Here is a 14,627-nt window from a genome sequence, read left to right on the forward strand (position 1 = left end):
CGCGGAAAACGCGGATAATTTTCCCAAGAAGCAAAGAAAGCTAGAAAATTTAGAAAACGGAACTTCAAAGAAGACTTTTTTAGTATATAACCTAACAACAAGGACAAACAAAAAACAGAGAATTAAGATCTAAGATCGCGTTAAGAAATAAAAACCAAATTTTAGTTAAACGAAAATTAAACAACCTAAAATTAATTTAAAACAATTGTCATCCCTAGGATAAAAATCTTAACTTTACAAGAAAAAAACTACCCTTCTGATTCTACGAAAAATCAAGTTTTTCCTCTTTTCCAATTTCCAACAATTCCAATTAAGCTGTTACCAGCGAAATCGAAACGTCGTAACACCATCAACGATCATCAAAATTCCTTAGACAACATTACCAACGCCATTCGGTTTATTGGTTTCGTATTTGATACATTGATAACACCCGGGTTTGGTTGGACAATACGCACTACCCTGGATTTGCTGTTGAAAAAGTTGCGCACTCTAAAAACCCCGATTATGGCCGAGAATCAAACTGCTACAGAGGATTCCGGTCAGCAACAACAAACGCAAACTCAAACACAGCATCATCATCAGCAGCAGCAACACCACCAGGTAGATAATCAAGAGCAAGAAGAGCACCCTATCGAAGTAGAACATCCCGAAGATCAGTCACTCTCATCACCACCACCACTATCACACCCACCATTGTTGTCCACCCAAAATTCCGAAGATCTATCCTCATCGTCAGCTTTAAATTCACCCGTGACACCACCCAACGAGAATCACTCGGCATCTTCACCGGACGAACCGCAGACAATAGTTATTGCCAGCAGCCGTCAACAGCGACAACAGCAATCACCTCAACACTCACCAGCACGCAGCATGATTGATCGTCCAGTTCCAGCTAGATTTAAGGTGTCCCCGAATACACCGCAACGTCGCAATACCATACAATCGACAACGGCACCCCGGGTGGCCAGTACCACATCCATTAAGAAGCCCACCCTGGTCAAGGTGAATTCGTTAACCACCACCAATCAGGTGGATAAGAATAACACCACCAACAACATGGACAAGCATCACCATCATCACCACCACCAGCATCATCACCAGCACAGTAACAGCAGTGTTGCCAATCAGCAGCATCACCACCATCATGGTCACCATCATCAGCACACAAATTCAACTTCTTCCCTGGTCAACAATGCCGTTACCACGACAACAACAACCACCACCACCACCTCAACGGCCATACAGCGCACCACCAGCGAATGTCTGCGTTTGAATGCGGTGCCACCACCCTCCAATACCCCGGCCACAGCTGATTCGCTATCGAATGCCACCAGCTATAATAGCATACATTCGAATATCACCAACAACAGCTCCAGTTCAGCCTCAGTGGCGCCCAAATCGACCAGCTCCAATGCCAGTCATTCGACCAAGAATTCCACCTCGAAATCATCCTCGGCAAATTCAAGTAAGGCTTCATCGCCCAACAATAATAACAGTATTGCCGAACAGCCTGATCGCCAAAATCAAGGTGGTGGCGGTGGCATGCGTTCCACAATGCGTAACCTTCGCAGTAACTATCAATCGGCATATGGCCAAAACGTGTCACGAAATAGCGCCACACAAGGTGGCAACAATATGCGTAAACCACCCAAGCCCACATCATCATTTCAAATTACTTCCGTTACACTGGGTGGCAACCCTAAGCCCTCTCCCGTCACCGACAATGGAGAGGATGAGTCTGCCGATGATTTTGATGAATCTCACACAGACGATAATAGTCGCATAACCGATTTGGAAAATGAAACACCCTCCATGTCGGAGGACACTTTTTCCAAGGAGGAGATTTACTATCATCAGGATGATGGCCTCAGTAGTACGGCCCCAGCCATACCTACCGGTTCACAGTTCGGTTTGGTGGTGGCCACACTGGGTGCCCAGGATATATCCAATGTCCAAGTGAATGTGGGTGAGAATTTCATTGATGTCGTGCCCAGTGGCAGTGATGTGAAAAAGGACTCGACTCAGCATCGCAGTGAACGCTTCAAGGTGGTGAAAATTGAGTCGACGGAACCCTTTCGTCGTGGCCGCTGGGTGTGTATGGACTATTTGGATCATACCACAGTACCGGGCGGCGGCGGTAAGGGAGATGCTGGAGGTGCAAACAACAACGAAAAGACTGAAGGCGGCACAGGAAATGCCGGTGAAAATAATGGTGAAGGTGGCGCACCACGCACCACCCAGAGCATGATATTGGGTCATGGTACCGCAGCCATTTTAGAGAATCACTTTGATGCCACGACTGCAGCTTCAGCTGATGGCAATTGGAATTATCCAGAGCCAGTAGCTAAAATGCCAATGGCAACAGGTGGCGCTGGTGGTGGTGGCGGGGCTGGCATCAATACAGCCCCTGCCACTGTGGTCCATGGTCTGCAGCAATTTGTGGATACGGCGAAGGCTGCTGGTGGCGGTGGGGCGGAAGGTGTTGCCCTGACCTCGGAGGGTCAATATCAAACACCACCGCAGGAGGTCAACGCCAATACTCCTCAGATGTCAATGGGTGGTCAGGTGTTGCAGGATGGTCAGGGTCAACAGATACCCATAGACTTTGCCACATTGGCGGCCCACAAACTCAAGCAATCATTGGAGGAGTTGAAGCGGCGTGAAGAGGCCATTGAGGCCTCGGAGAAGGCTGCTGCAGCAGCTGCCGTGGCCTATATACCGGGTCGCTCACAACCTGTGAATTTTGAGGCATTCAAACAACAGCAGCAGCAACAACAACAACCAGCTCAACAGGTCACCATGCAGCAGCAGCAACAAGCTAACCAAGCCATGCAGCAGCAGCAGGTGGCACCACCACCCCAGGCTCAGTCTCAACAAAGTCAGCCTCAGCAGCAGCAACAACCGCCACCACAGGCCCAACAGCAACAACAACACACTGTTTCTTTGCCCAGCAGTATCAACATGCAGAATGGCAGTATATCCATATCGTCGGATAACAGCAATGTGGGCTCTCCAGCCGGAGGAGGCAATGTTGTGCAGCCCCAGACCCAACAGCAGGTGCAGCAACCCATTATGGCTCAACAACAGCCACAGCAGGCACCCGGCATGACCTACAACATTGATATACAACAACAGCAACAACAACATCAGCCATTATCACCTGCTCCGCAACAGGGTCAAGTGCCACCCACATATGTGGCATCGAACTTCCAGTCAACACCACATCAGACGCCACAACAACAATCGCCTCAGATGGGTGGTGAAGGTGGTGGCGGTGGTATGGGAGGTACACCACAGCAGCAGGCGCAGCAATTGCAACAGCAGATGCAGCAGCAACAAATGCCACAGGCTGTGCAGCAGATGCAACAAATGCCACAGCAGCAGCCCCAACAACAGCCACCACAACAGCAGATGGTCCAGCAAATGCAACAACAACAACCGCATTCGCTACCGGTACAAATGCAAATGCCGGTTCAAGTGAGACAACAGATGCCACAACAGCCGCAGCAACAACAACAGACGATGCCACAGACCGTTCCACAACAAATTCAGCAACAGCAGACGCCAGCGCAGCCACAGAGGCAGCAATCATTACCAGTGCCACAGGCACAGCAGCAACAAATTCCGCAACAGGCTCAGCAAGGATTGCAGCAACAACAACAGCAAATGCCACGTTCGATGCCTGTTTCTTCCGTGCAACAAATGCCGCCGCAACAAGCACAACAGCAACAACCCCAGACCCAGCAACCACTTCAACAAAACGTTCCGGTTCAGCAGATTCCACAACAACAGCAGCAACAACAACCACCGCAGCAGCAGCCGCAGCAAATGCAGCGCCCTGCTATGGCGGTGCAGCAGCAAATTCCACAACAATCCAACCAACAGCAACAACCACAAATGCAACAGCAGGTTACCATGCAACAAATGCCGGCGCCACAACAAATGGCCCAGCAGGGTGTAGCTGCGAACTTACAACAAATTCCACAACAGCAGCAACAACAAATGGCACAGGGAGTTGGACAACAACAAATTTCACAACAACGTCAGGCTTCAATACAACAACAGACTTCACAAACGGATGGTGTGGCACGCAGCATTAGTTTGCCACAACAAATGCCAACCACACAGCAGCAACAACAGCAGCAGCCACCATCAAGTCAAACTTCACTTCCAACACAATTCCAGCAAATGCAACAGCAGCAGCAACCATTGGGGCCCGGACAAACTATGCCCCTGCTAACGCAAATGACCACGTATCAGCAGCCTCCACAACAACAACCACAGCAGCAGCAACAGTCTCAACAACAATCCTTGCAGCAGCAACAACAAGCTTCACTCGTTGCTCAGCAACAGCATAGTGCCCCAGCTACCATGGTGGATAATGCAGCCATTTTAGCTCAAATCCAACAACAACAGCAGGCGCAACAACAACAACATGCCTCAATGGCTGGTACGACCAGCACTTCAATGACTGCACCCATGATGACTATGCAACCAGGCGGTACTGCTGGAACGGCTATTCAATATCAACAGCCACAACAAGCGCCAAGACCTATCGATAATGCTCAACAGCAGCCACAACAACAGCCTGCAACAAGTGTCAACGTCCACTTGAATCCAATCACCTCGGCCACAGTTATGCCAACGAATATGTCCATGCAAGCAGCAACAAATATTGACAGTCAAAAATTGCAACAGCAGCAACAACAACAAAAGACACCACAACAAACACAACAACAGTCGTCATCGTCACAGCCAACACCACAGCAACAACAACAACAGCAAGCTCAGCAGCAACAGCCGAAACCATCTACAGCCACCACATCACAAACACCATCATCAACAACTACAGCGTTACAGCAGCAGCAACAGCAACCTATTGCGGAAACAGAGACTGAAAGGTGAGTAACTTTAAAATTCCGTAGTCTAAAGTGGTAAAGTGGTTGGGATCCTTGCTTATATAGTATTACAATCTCCTCTGGGTTTCTTTAATAGATATCTATTTTTTTTTTAGATCTGAGTGCATCCGCAAATCATGCTATGTCGATTATTCCTGTTGTTTCGTTTATAATTTTATAGTAAGTTTACATTTAACCGGATTTCGTTAACCCAGTGGGTTTCAATTGTCATTTCCTTTGCATATATGTCAAATAAATCCTCATAAAGTAGGTTAACCCGGTAAAAAGTTCTAATGTACAAGGAGTTTTATTCTGCATAAGTAGATTAAGCCTGTCTTAGGTTATTGGGCTGCCATCTGTCGATGCTTAGAAGCAACGCCTCCATGAATTTTGTGCAGTGGTTGGGGTCCTTGCTTATTTAGTGCCACCATTTTCCTCTAGGTCTCCCTAATAAAAGACTATTGTTTTTCTCCTTTTCTCTTGGGAGCATAGGGCCCATAGCATCGATTATTCCTATAGTTTCGTTTATCATTTTATTCCTCCATGAGTGGAATATTGCTTGTCCTAGGTGATGGGACTGTCATCTGTAATAGCTTAGAAGCAAAATAAATCACATCGGTGCAGAATATAAATGAATGTCTCAAATCTTTCTCTCTCGTGGAAGACCCAAATGTCTCCCCTTTTGCAGAAAATCACACGGGTTTTCACTTCTTGTAGATTCGAAAATCTGTTCACACGAACAGAAAGTCATATTTTTCATAAGATAAATAAATACTAATAAAAGAGTAAAGTGATTGACTGACTGACTGATTTAGTGATTCATCAACGCCCAGACGAAACGGCTGAAGCTAGAATCATGAAATTTTGGGTGAGGATCACTCTTGGTCCAAAGGTGACAGAACGGTACGAAAATTAAATTACTAAAAATTACTAAATGTGATACCATTTGTATTTGGCGAACCCGTAGAGCTAGAACTCGTAAATTTTTATTGAAGGTCACTGATGGAATGATTAATAGATATAGCAAAGGGGTTTTTCGACATTCCAACTACAAGTGCCCCTGAAACAGAGGTTTCAGCCTGACGATTGGGATTGGCCCTATAGGGTACAATGTGGTGGCTGTTGGTTAGCCCAAAGATTTCGCGGAAAGAGCTTCGGCTTGATGTGGAGTTGCATTATCAACCGGGTGCCTGACCCATAGAAAGGCAGAGGTTTAGGTAGTCCTCGACTCCTCACCAAGGAGGAAGTGAAGCGGTGGATCTTCGAATTGGTACCGGCGGATTGGCTCCAGAAGTCTCCTTGAGTACTCTGAGCTTTTCCAATGGGGCGCTGGTCGACGCTCAATTTCGACACCCAATGGTGCACCATGGTTAAAGCCGTTAAGGCGGGAATCATGTAAAACCCACAGGATTCATTAGAACTTTAAGTATGCGAAAAGTACTAAATGTAGTACAATTTCGTAGCATGTGAATGGATAGAGCTAAAAACTTGAAATTTGGAATGCGAATTAGGGTTGAGATGTAGGGTCTATTTAAGGAGATGGTTTTGAGAGCGTGTACTCATGTGTACGAAAAGTACTATATGGTACTATATTTGGTACAAATTTAATTTCGAGATACAAATCAAGCTGGAATCCTGGAATTTTAAAATAACATTACCGTCGGAGTGTAGTATTGGGATATGAACGTAATTTTGGAAATTCGTTATTTATTTATTGGTACAGTTTGAATTTGGGTGAACCGATAGAGCGAGAACAATGAAATTTGGAGTCAGGATATCACTGTAGGGGTGTGGGATTGGCATCAGGATTCAGTTTAAGAAATTAATACTTATGGGTACTAAATGGTACTAAATTTGGTACATTTTGAATTTTAGGTGAACCAATAGAGCTAGAATCATGAAATTTCGAGTCAGTATTACTGTTGAGGTGTAAGATTGAGATATGTAAAAGTTTTAGAAATTTGTACTAATGTATACTAAATTTGGTACAATTTGAAGTGTGAGTGAACCTATAGAGTTGGAATCCTGAAACTTGGATTTGGGATCACTGTGGGGGTGTAAGGTTGGGGTATGTAGGTTGCATTAGTTTTAGAAATTTGTACTAAGTGTACTAAATTTGGTACAATTTAAATTGAGGGTGAAGCGATAGAAATTTTGATTTAGGATCACTGTGGATGTGTAGAATTGGGGTATGCAGGAAGTTTCGGAAATTAGTACTACTACGTACTAAATTTAGTACGATTTAATTTGTGGGTGAACCGATAGTGTTGGTACTACGGTGTACTAAATTTGGTACAATGTGAATTGTGGGTGTACCAATAGAGTTGGAATCCTGAAACTTGTATTTAGGATTACTGTGATGTCCGTGAAGATAAATTTAAAATTTAACTAGCAAAGGCACAAACCACCAAACTTTTTCGCTGGTTCACATAGGGTTAACACAGTGAGAGTGAGAGAATGCGAAATTGCAGAACTAAATCGAGAGAGAGAGAGAGAGTGCGTGAGCGTAACTGAGAATGTGCCACAATTTGCAGAACAGAATTGTGCGCAGTATGTGAGTGTATTTGACAATGTGCCACCAATTTGCAGAATTAAATTGCGGCCGGCCTTATGCAAATTTCATATAAAATACCCCATTGTAAAAAAAATGAAGAAGGGTTCGGGGTTGAGGGGGGGGGGGGGCTCAAACGAAAGGTCTAAGAGTGTACTTTCAGAATATGTGGACCATATAGGCAAAAAGAATTGGATGGGAATTTTTCCGACTTGTAGGAAAATTTGATAAAATGGGCCATTTGTGAAGAAGTGTTCGGGGTTGAGAGGGGGGGGGGGGAGGGGGCTCAAACGAAAGGTCTAAGAGTGTACTTTCAGAATATGTGGACCATATAGGCAAAAAGAATTTCGGAGATGGGAATTTTTCCGATTTTCTGAAAATGTTTAGGGTGACTTTAGGAAAATTTCCGATAAAATGGGCCACTGTAAAAAAAAATTAAGAAGGGTTCGGGGTTGAGGGGGGGGGCTCAAACGAAAGGTCTAACAGTGTACTTTCAGAATATGTGGACCATTTAGGCAAAAAGAATTTTGGAGATGGGAATTTTCTGAAAACGTTTAGGGTGACTTTAGGAAAATTTCCACTGTAAAAAAATGAAGAAGTGTTCGGTGTTGAGGGGGGTCTCAAACGAAAGGTCTAAGAGTGTACTTTCAGAATATGTGGACCATATAGGCAAAAAGAATTTCGGAGATGGGAATTTTTCCGATTTTCTGAAAATGTTTAGGGTGACTTTAGGAAAATTTCCGATAAAATGGGCCACCGTAAAAAAAAAAATGAAGAAGGGTTCGGGGTTGAGGGGGGCTCAAACGAAAGGTCTAAGACTAAATGGTAAACACATTTAATTTATGGTCGAGATTAATGTGTGGATTGTTTTTTTTTTCTTGACATATGCAGTTTAAGTATTTCCTACATTCGCAAACGACTTTGCGGGCATATGCTAGTTAACAATAAATAAAATTTGATGCTGTCTTTAACTTCGTGACTACATATATGTCACTTTACTTTCGCAAATAATTGAAAAAAAAAATGAAATTCTCGGCATGTTCATCTCTTGTGGTTGTTGTTTTTAATAATTTAAAAGCATTTTTGTCTAAATTTCTTCGAAATGTGTATATATTTTTAAGTATATGTACAACTAAATATTTTGTGTGCAAATATTTAAACATTTTATGGCGTCAGTGGCTGGTTGCACTTCCTCGGGGTTGGTTATTTCTATTTGCAAAGATATTTTGTATGAAGACAGATATGTTTAGCAATAAAAAAAATATTTTATAAAAATTTAATTGAAATGGGAAAGCAATTATTTTTTTTTAATCAAATTATTTAAATTATGATACCCGACATAACCTAATTTTTTTTTTAAACACACCACCATATAATGCATTTTGCACCACTGTGCCTGCTGCTGCTGTTGATTATTAACGGTTTTCATTATTGTTTATTATTATTACCATTTTTTTTTTAATTTGTTTTAAATTTCCATTGCATCCATAAATGGTGGTGGAAAGCTAAGCAACAACTTGGCGAGATAGACAGACGACTTTAAAATCTCCTCGACATCTCCTCCTCATTTCGAGACTATTTTTCTTCACATTCACCATCACAGCACACCGGCTTGTTTGTTTGTGGGTCTTTCATGTCGGTCGTTGTGTCTGGCCTTAGTCTGTCTCGAACGTCTGTCCGTCGGAGTCTATTTGAATTTTGCTTGTCGGCTAATCGTATGTCGGTGCTGATTCATCAACACCTACTTCTTTCGAATCTTTTTACAACAGCAACAACAATATCACCAACTGCAAAATAGACAAGTTTTGCGCAAACGTACCGCCGGTGTTTTCAAACATTTGCCGGCTGTATTCGATATTTTCTTCTTCTTCCATTTCATATTTGTTGATTAAAGAAAAACTTTCTTCGTGTAGTTTTGTTTTATGTCTCTCCGCCGCAGATGTTTGTTAGCAGCAGCATGAAAATTGAAAATTTCTATTGTTGACCGGCATTTGTGTGAATTTTCTCCTCTGAGGGGAGGGATGGCAGACAGACAAGCCTGATCTTGCCTTTTGCCATTCACTCAAAAATGGATGGTTGTCAAAGAAAACGATTGTATTGAAAGAGTTAATATTTCAAAATTTTTTCGAGTTGTTGCTATTGTTGTTAAAATTGCTTTATGTTTTCTGCTAAATGGAATAATGATCTGTCATAATTCAACAACACACACACTTCCGAAAAAATATGATTTCCTCAGGGAAAAAGTGGGAGGAATGTGAGTTAGGGAACACTGGAAAAAATGTAAAATAACAAAAATATTTTTAAGGACTACAAATTTAGGATTGTCAATGGGCGTGGTGTTTTTAAAAAATATTTTTTGAGACTAAAAATATTTTTTTCAAAGACCAGCCAAGGCGTGGATTTTTTAAAGAAATATTTTGTCTACGACTAGCCAAGGCCTGTTTTTTTAAAGAATATTTTTTTAAAGACTAGCCACGGCCTGTTTTTTTAAAAGAATATTTTTTCAAAGACCAGCCAAGGCGTGGATTTTTTAAAGAATATTTTTTCAAAGACCAGCCAAGGCGTGGATTTTTTAAAGAATATTTTTTCAGGGACCCAAACAAGGCGTGGATTTTTTAAAGAATATTTTTTCAGGACCCAAACAAGGCGTGGATTTTTTAAAGAATATTTTTTCAGGGACCCAAACAAGGCGTGGATTTTTTAAAGAATATTTTTTCAGGGACCCAAACAAGGCGTGGATTTTTTAAAGAATATTTTTTCAGGGACCCAAACAAGGCGTGGATTTTTTTAAGAATATTTTTTCAGGGACCCAAACAGGGCGTGGATTTTTTAAAGAATATTTTTTTAGGGACCCAAACAAGGCGTGGATTTTTTAAAGAATATTTTTTCAGGGACCCAAACAAGGCGTGGATTTTTTAAAGAATATTTTTTCAAAGACCTGCCAAGGCGTGGATTTTTTTAAGAATATTTTTTCAAAGACCTGCCAAGGCGTGGATTTTTTAAAGAATATTTTTTCAGGGACCCAAACAAGGCGTGGATTTTGTAAGAATATTTTTTCAGGGACCCAAACAAGGCGTGGATTTTTTAAAGAATATTTTTTCAGGGACCCAAACAAGGCGTGGATTTTTTAAAGAATATTTTTTCAGGGACACAAACAAGGCGTGGATTTTTTAAAGAATATTTTTTTAATTTCTCAGTTCCTGCTGTCATACAAATACCCGGCATCTATGCCACGAAGCTGCTGATGAGATGCTAACAACAAAGAAATGAAAAGAGAAAAGAAAAAAAATTCGCCAACAGATCACCAAACAATTTTCATAAGAGAGGGAGAGAGAGGGTGAGGTACAAAGGGAGTGTGATCTCAGTGCGAACTAAAAAAAAAAACAGCAAACAAAACTTGCCAATTTTTCTTTGCATGTTTTGCGTTTTGGTATTTTGTTGTTGTAGTTGTTTTAGTATTTCGCGATGGCAAGTGAGTGAGTAACCAACCAACCAATAGACCACCACAATGCAAACATTGATAAAAAAGACAGTCGGACGGACCAACAGATGGTCGACTTCTCTGGCAGAGTGACTGACTGACAGACAGACAGCCATGCCGGCTGGCTGACTGGTTGACTACCCAAACCACCACAACTAGCAGGCAGTACCACTAGTTTTCTTATGCTTGTGCAAAAAAATTGTTGTTGTTGTTGCCTTTTTTATTGGTTTGACTGTCTTCTTGTTCGTAAGTTTGTACTCGTTTTAAGTACTAACACGCGCAATTGCGAATTCACGGCGTGTGTAGTTTTTTTTTTTGTTTGGTTGGTCTGACTACCGCTGCCTGCACGCCTGTCTTACTGCTACGCCACACCCTCCCTTGGTAACTGGTGGCGGTAGCGTAAAGGCTGCTGTTGTTATGAATAGGGAATCCATGGCGGGAGTTGGGGGGACATCTTATGGTGTTTTCTGCAATTTGTGTGTTACCGCCCAAAGGTTGTTAAGTTTCTTTGCACTTCATCCATCCATTCTTTCCATTAGCTGCTTTAGCTGGTTAAAAAAATCAGATATCTATTGGTTAGTTAAGTTGCTTAACTACCAACAGTTACTTGGCCACCTTACCAGAGGTATTAAGACACTTCACTTACGTTTCAGGGTCTAGGTTTCAATGAAATGCATTTGGAAATCTCCACCACATGTTATTAACGAATATAATAACGATAGTCTTGGAAAAAAATATTTAAAAAAAAAATCCGCATTTTGGATAGTCATGGAAAAAATTATTTTTTAAAAAAATCCACGCCTTGGATAGTCTTGGAAAAATTATTTTTTAAAAAAATCCACGCCTTGGATAGTCTTGGAAAAAAAATATTTTTTAAAAAAATCTACGCCTTGTGGATGGTCTTGGAAAAATTATTTTTTAAAAAAAATCCATGCCTTGGATAGTCTTGGGAAAAATTATTTTTTAAAAAATCCAGTCTTGTGAAAAAGAATTTAAAAAAAATCCACGCCTTGGATAGTCTTGGAAAAAAAATTTTTTTTTAAAAAAATCCAAGACTTGGATAGACTTGGGAAAAATATTTTTTTAAAAAATCCAGTCATGGATAGCCTTGGAAAAAATATTTTTTTAAAAAAATCCACGCCTTGGATAGTCTTGTGAAAAATAATTTTTTAAAAAAATCCACTCTAGTCTTTGAAAAAATGTTTTTTAAAAATCCACGCCTTGGATAGTCTTGTAAAAAAATATTTTTTAAAAATAAAATCTATAAAATTTAAAATGTTGGGAAAAATAATTTTTTAAAAAAATCCAGCCATGGATAGTCTTGGGAAAAATATTTTTTTAAAAATAAAATTTATAAAATTTAAAATTTTTGGAAAAATATTTTTTTAAAAAAATCCAGCCATGGATAGTCTTGGGAAAAATATTTTTTAAAAAAATCCACGCGTTGGATAGTCTTGGGAAACATATTTTTTAAAAAAATCCACGCGTTGGATAGTCTTGGGAAAAATATTTTTTAAAAAAATCCACGCGTTGGATAGTCTTGGGAAAAAATTTTTTCCAAAATTGCGAAAAAAAAAAAAAATCCACGCCTTGGATAGTTTTGGAAAACATATTTTTTTTTTTTAAATCCACGCCTTGGATAGTTTTGGAAAAAATATTTTTTTTTTTTAAAACCACGCCTCTTTAACAAAAATATTTTTTTTTAAAAAATCCTCGCCTTGAATAGTCTTGGAAAAAATTATTTAAAAAAATCCACGCCTTGGATAGTGTTGGAAAAAATTATTTAAAAAAAAAATCTACGCCTTGGATAGTCTTGGAAAAATCCACGCCTTGGATAGTCTTGGAAAAAATATTTTTTTAAAAATATCCACGCCTTGGATAGTCTTGGAAAAAAATATTTAAACAAATACATGCCTTGATTAGACTTGCAAAAAAAAAAAAAATTAAAAAAAATCCACGCCTTGGATAGTCTTGGAAAAAAATTATTTTTTTTAAAATAACCACGCCTTGCATAGTCTTGGAAAAAATTATTTAAAAAAAATCCACGCCGTGGATAGTCTTGGGAAAAATATTTTTTTTAAAAAATCCACGCCTTGGATAGTCTTGGGAAAAATATTTTTTTAAAAAAATCCACGCATTGGATAGTTTTGGAAAAAAATATTTTTTAAAAAATTTTCACCTAAGCTAGTCCTTCAAAAAATATTCTTTAAAAAATCCACGCATTGGCTAGATAGATTTTTTATATTTGAATCCATGCCTTTGTGGGCCTAGAAATATATTTTTTAAAAATCTACGCCTTTGTTGGTCCATGATTTGTCCCTGAGGATGGCAGCGGGTAGTTTTATTTTTTTCTACAACAACAACAAATTGTCTCAATTTGTCTCTGTGGATTTAATTAATCTATGTATATATTATAATTGCCTTAAGCATATTGAACAGCCTACATTTTATTGGATAAAATCTCATTATAGAAAGGGTAAGCATGCTTTGGGCTGAGAGAAAATATAAAATTTAAAAATAAATTTATTTTATTATTTGTTAACCTCAAATAATAATTGAAATAAATTTCAATTTCTACAGATAACATTGACGAAGGTTTTTCAAAATTTGTTTTTTTTTTAATTTTTATCACTCCATTTATTCTCCCCTTTTTGTGGTTAATATACTTCCACCCACTCTCGACTGTCATAAAATATAATCAAATCTAATCTCGTATATCCTACGCTCATTTACATGTAAATGTAAGTGTGTGTATGTATGTATGTGTGTATACACTCATACACAGACCGACCACATTCCTTCAACATCCTTTGTGTTGAACAGAACATTCAATTCGATAAAAAAAACTTCCTTTTGTGATGTCGTGCTGAATGGTGGATGGGCAAGGCAAAGACAACGGACTAACGTCAGTTAGTCTGGACGACAAATTGACTCATGCTGGCCAATGGAAGTTCAATACAAAGAGAATACTTGGATGTGTTCTAAAGAGGAGAAAACAGAAGTTATATCAGAGACGTAGTCTTTTTAAAAATATTGTTTCAGGGATCAACAGATTTTTTTTTAAATTATTTTTTTTAGGGACTAGACAAGGCGTGGATTTTTATACCCTTTACCACACTGTGGTACAAGGTATTATGTCTTTGTGCATATGGTTCCTTTTGAGAATATACATAGAATCAACTTCTAAATCGATTTATGCATGTCCGTCCGTTCGTCTGTTCATGTTAAATTGTAAATAAAGTACAGGTCGCATTTATAAACCGAATTGGATGAAATTTGGCACAGGTCACTTATTCGGCCCAAGGACGAACCCTATTTGAAATTGGGAAAAATTTGGCATAGCGTACTGAATTAAGTCTATAGTGATTTGTGTTGGTGCACTATTCATCTCGATTTGAGGTGAATAGTGCACCAATGTCCCTATATATCCTTCGATTTGCACGAAATTTGGCATAGCGTATTGGAATAAGTCTAGAACGATTTGTGTTAAATTTCGTGAAAATCGGTTCAGATTTAGATATAGCTCCCCTTTATATTTTCGTCCGATTTAATGTAAATGGTGCACCAAGTACCTATAAATCCTTCGATTTGCACGAAATTTGGTACAGAGTAATGAATTAGGTATAGAATGATGTGTGTTAAGTTTCGTGAAAATCGGTTCAGATTTAGATATAGCTCCCATATATATTTTCGTCCG

The 14,627-nt window shown here is 39.7% G+C and overlaps 1 protein-coding gene across 1 annotated transcript; it reads left to right on the forward strand.

Annotated features, from left to right (window-relative positions):
- The first annotated feature begins 356 nt into the window (after positions 1 to 356).
- Positions 357 to 9,341, forward strand: LOC133321847 (protein bunched, class 2/F/G isoform-like). Its single transcript, XM_061530921.1, has 7 exons — positions 357 to 625; positions 731 to 1,059; positions 1,102 to 1,570; positions 1,625 to 4,662; positions 4,741 to 4,901; positions 5,015 to 5,078; positions 9,219 to 9,341. The coding sequence occupies exons 1-7, from the start codon at positions 505 to 507 to the stop codon at positions 9,339 to 9,341; spliced, it is 4,305 nt and encodes a 1,434-aa protein (XP_061386905.1). The 5' UTR covers positions 357 to 504.
- The last annotated feature ends 5,286 nt before the right edge of the window (positions 9,342 to 14,627 follow it).

This window comes from Musca vetustissima, unplaced genomic scaffold (assembly GCF_032173495.1).
Source record: "Musca vetustissima isolate MV318-11 ecotype Yass unplaced genomic scaffold, APGP_CSIRO_Mvet_v1 utg6654, whole genome shotgun sequence".
In the NCBI taxonomy this organism is placed as follows: Eukaryota; Metazoa; Arthropoda; class Insecta; order Diptera; family Muscidae; genus Musca; species Musca vetustissima.

Bases quoted from the DNA above. Each gene is read 5' to 3' on its own strand.
- LOC133321847 (XM_061530921.1), top strand. From the start codon at position 505: ATGGCCGAGAATCAAACTGCTACAGAGGATTCCGGTCAGCAACAACAA. The intron at 1,571-1,624 runs GTAACTATCAAT...GCGCCACACAAG, and splicing joins CACAATGCGTAACCTTCGCA to GTGGCAACAATATGCGTAAA. The intron at 4,663-4,740 runs GCAGCAACAAAT...ACACAACAACAG, and splicing joins CAACGAATATGTCCATGCAA to TCGTCATCGTCACAGCCAAC.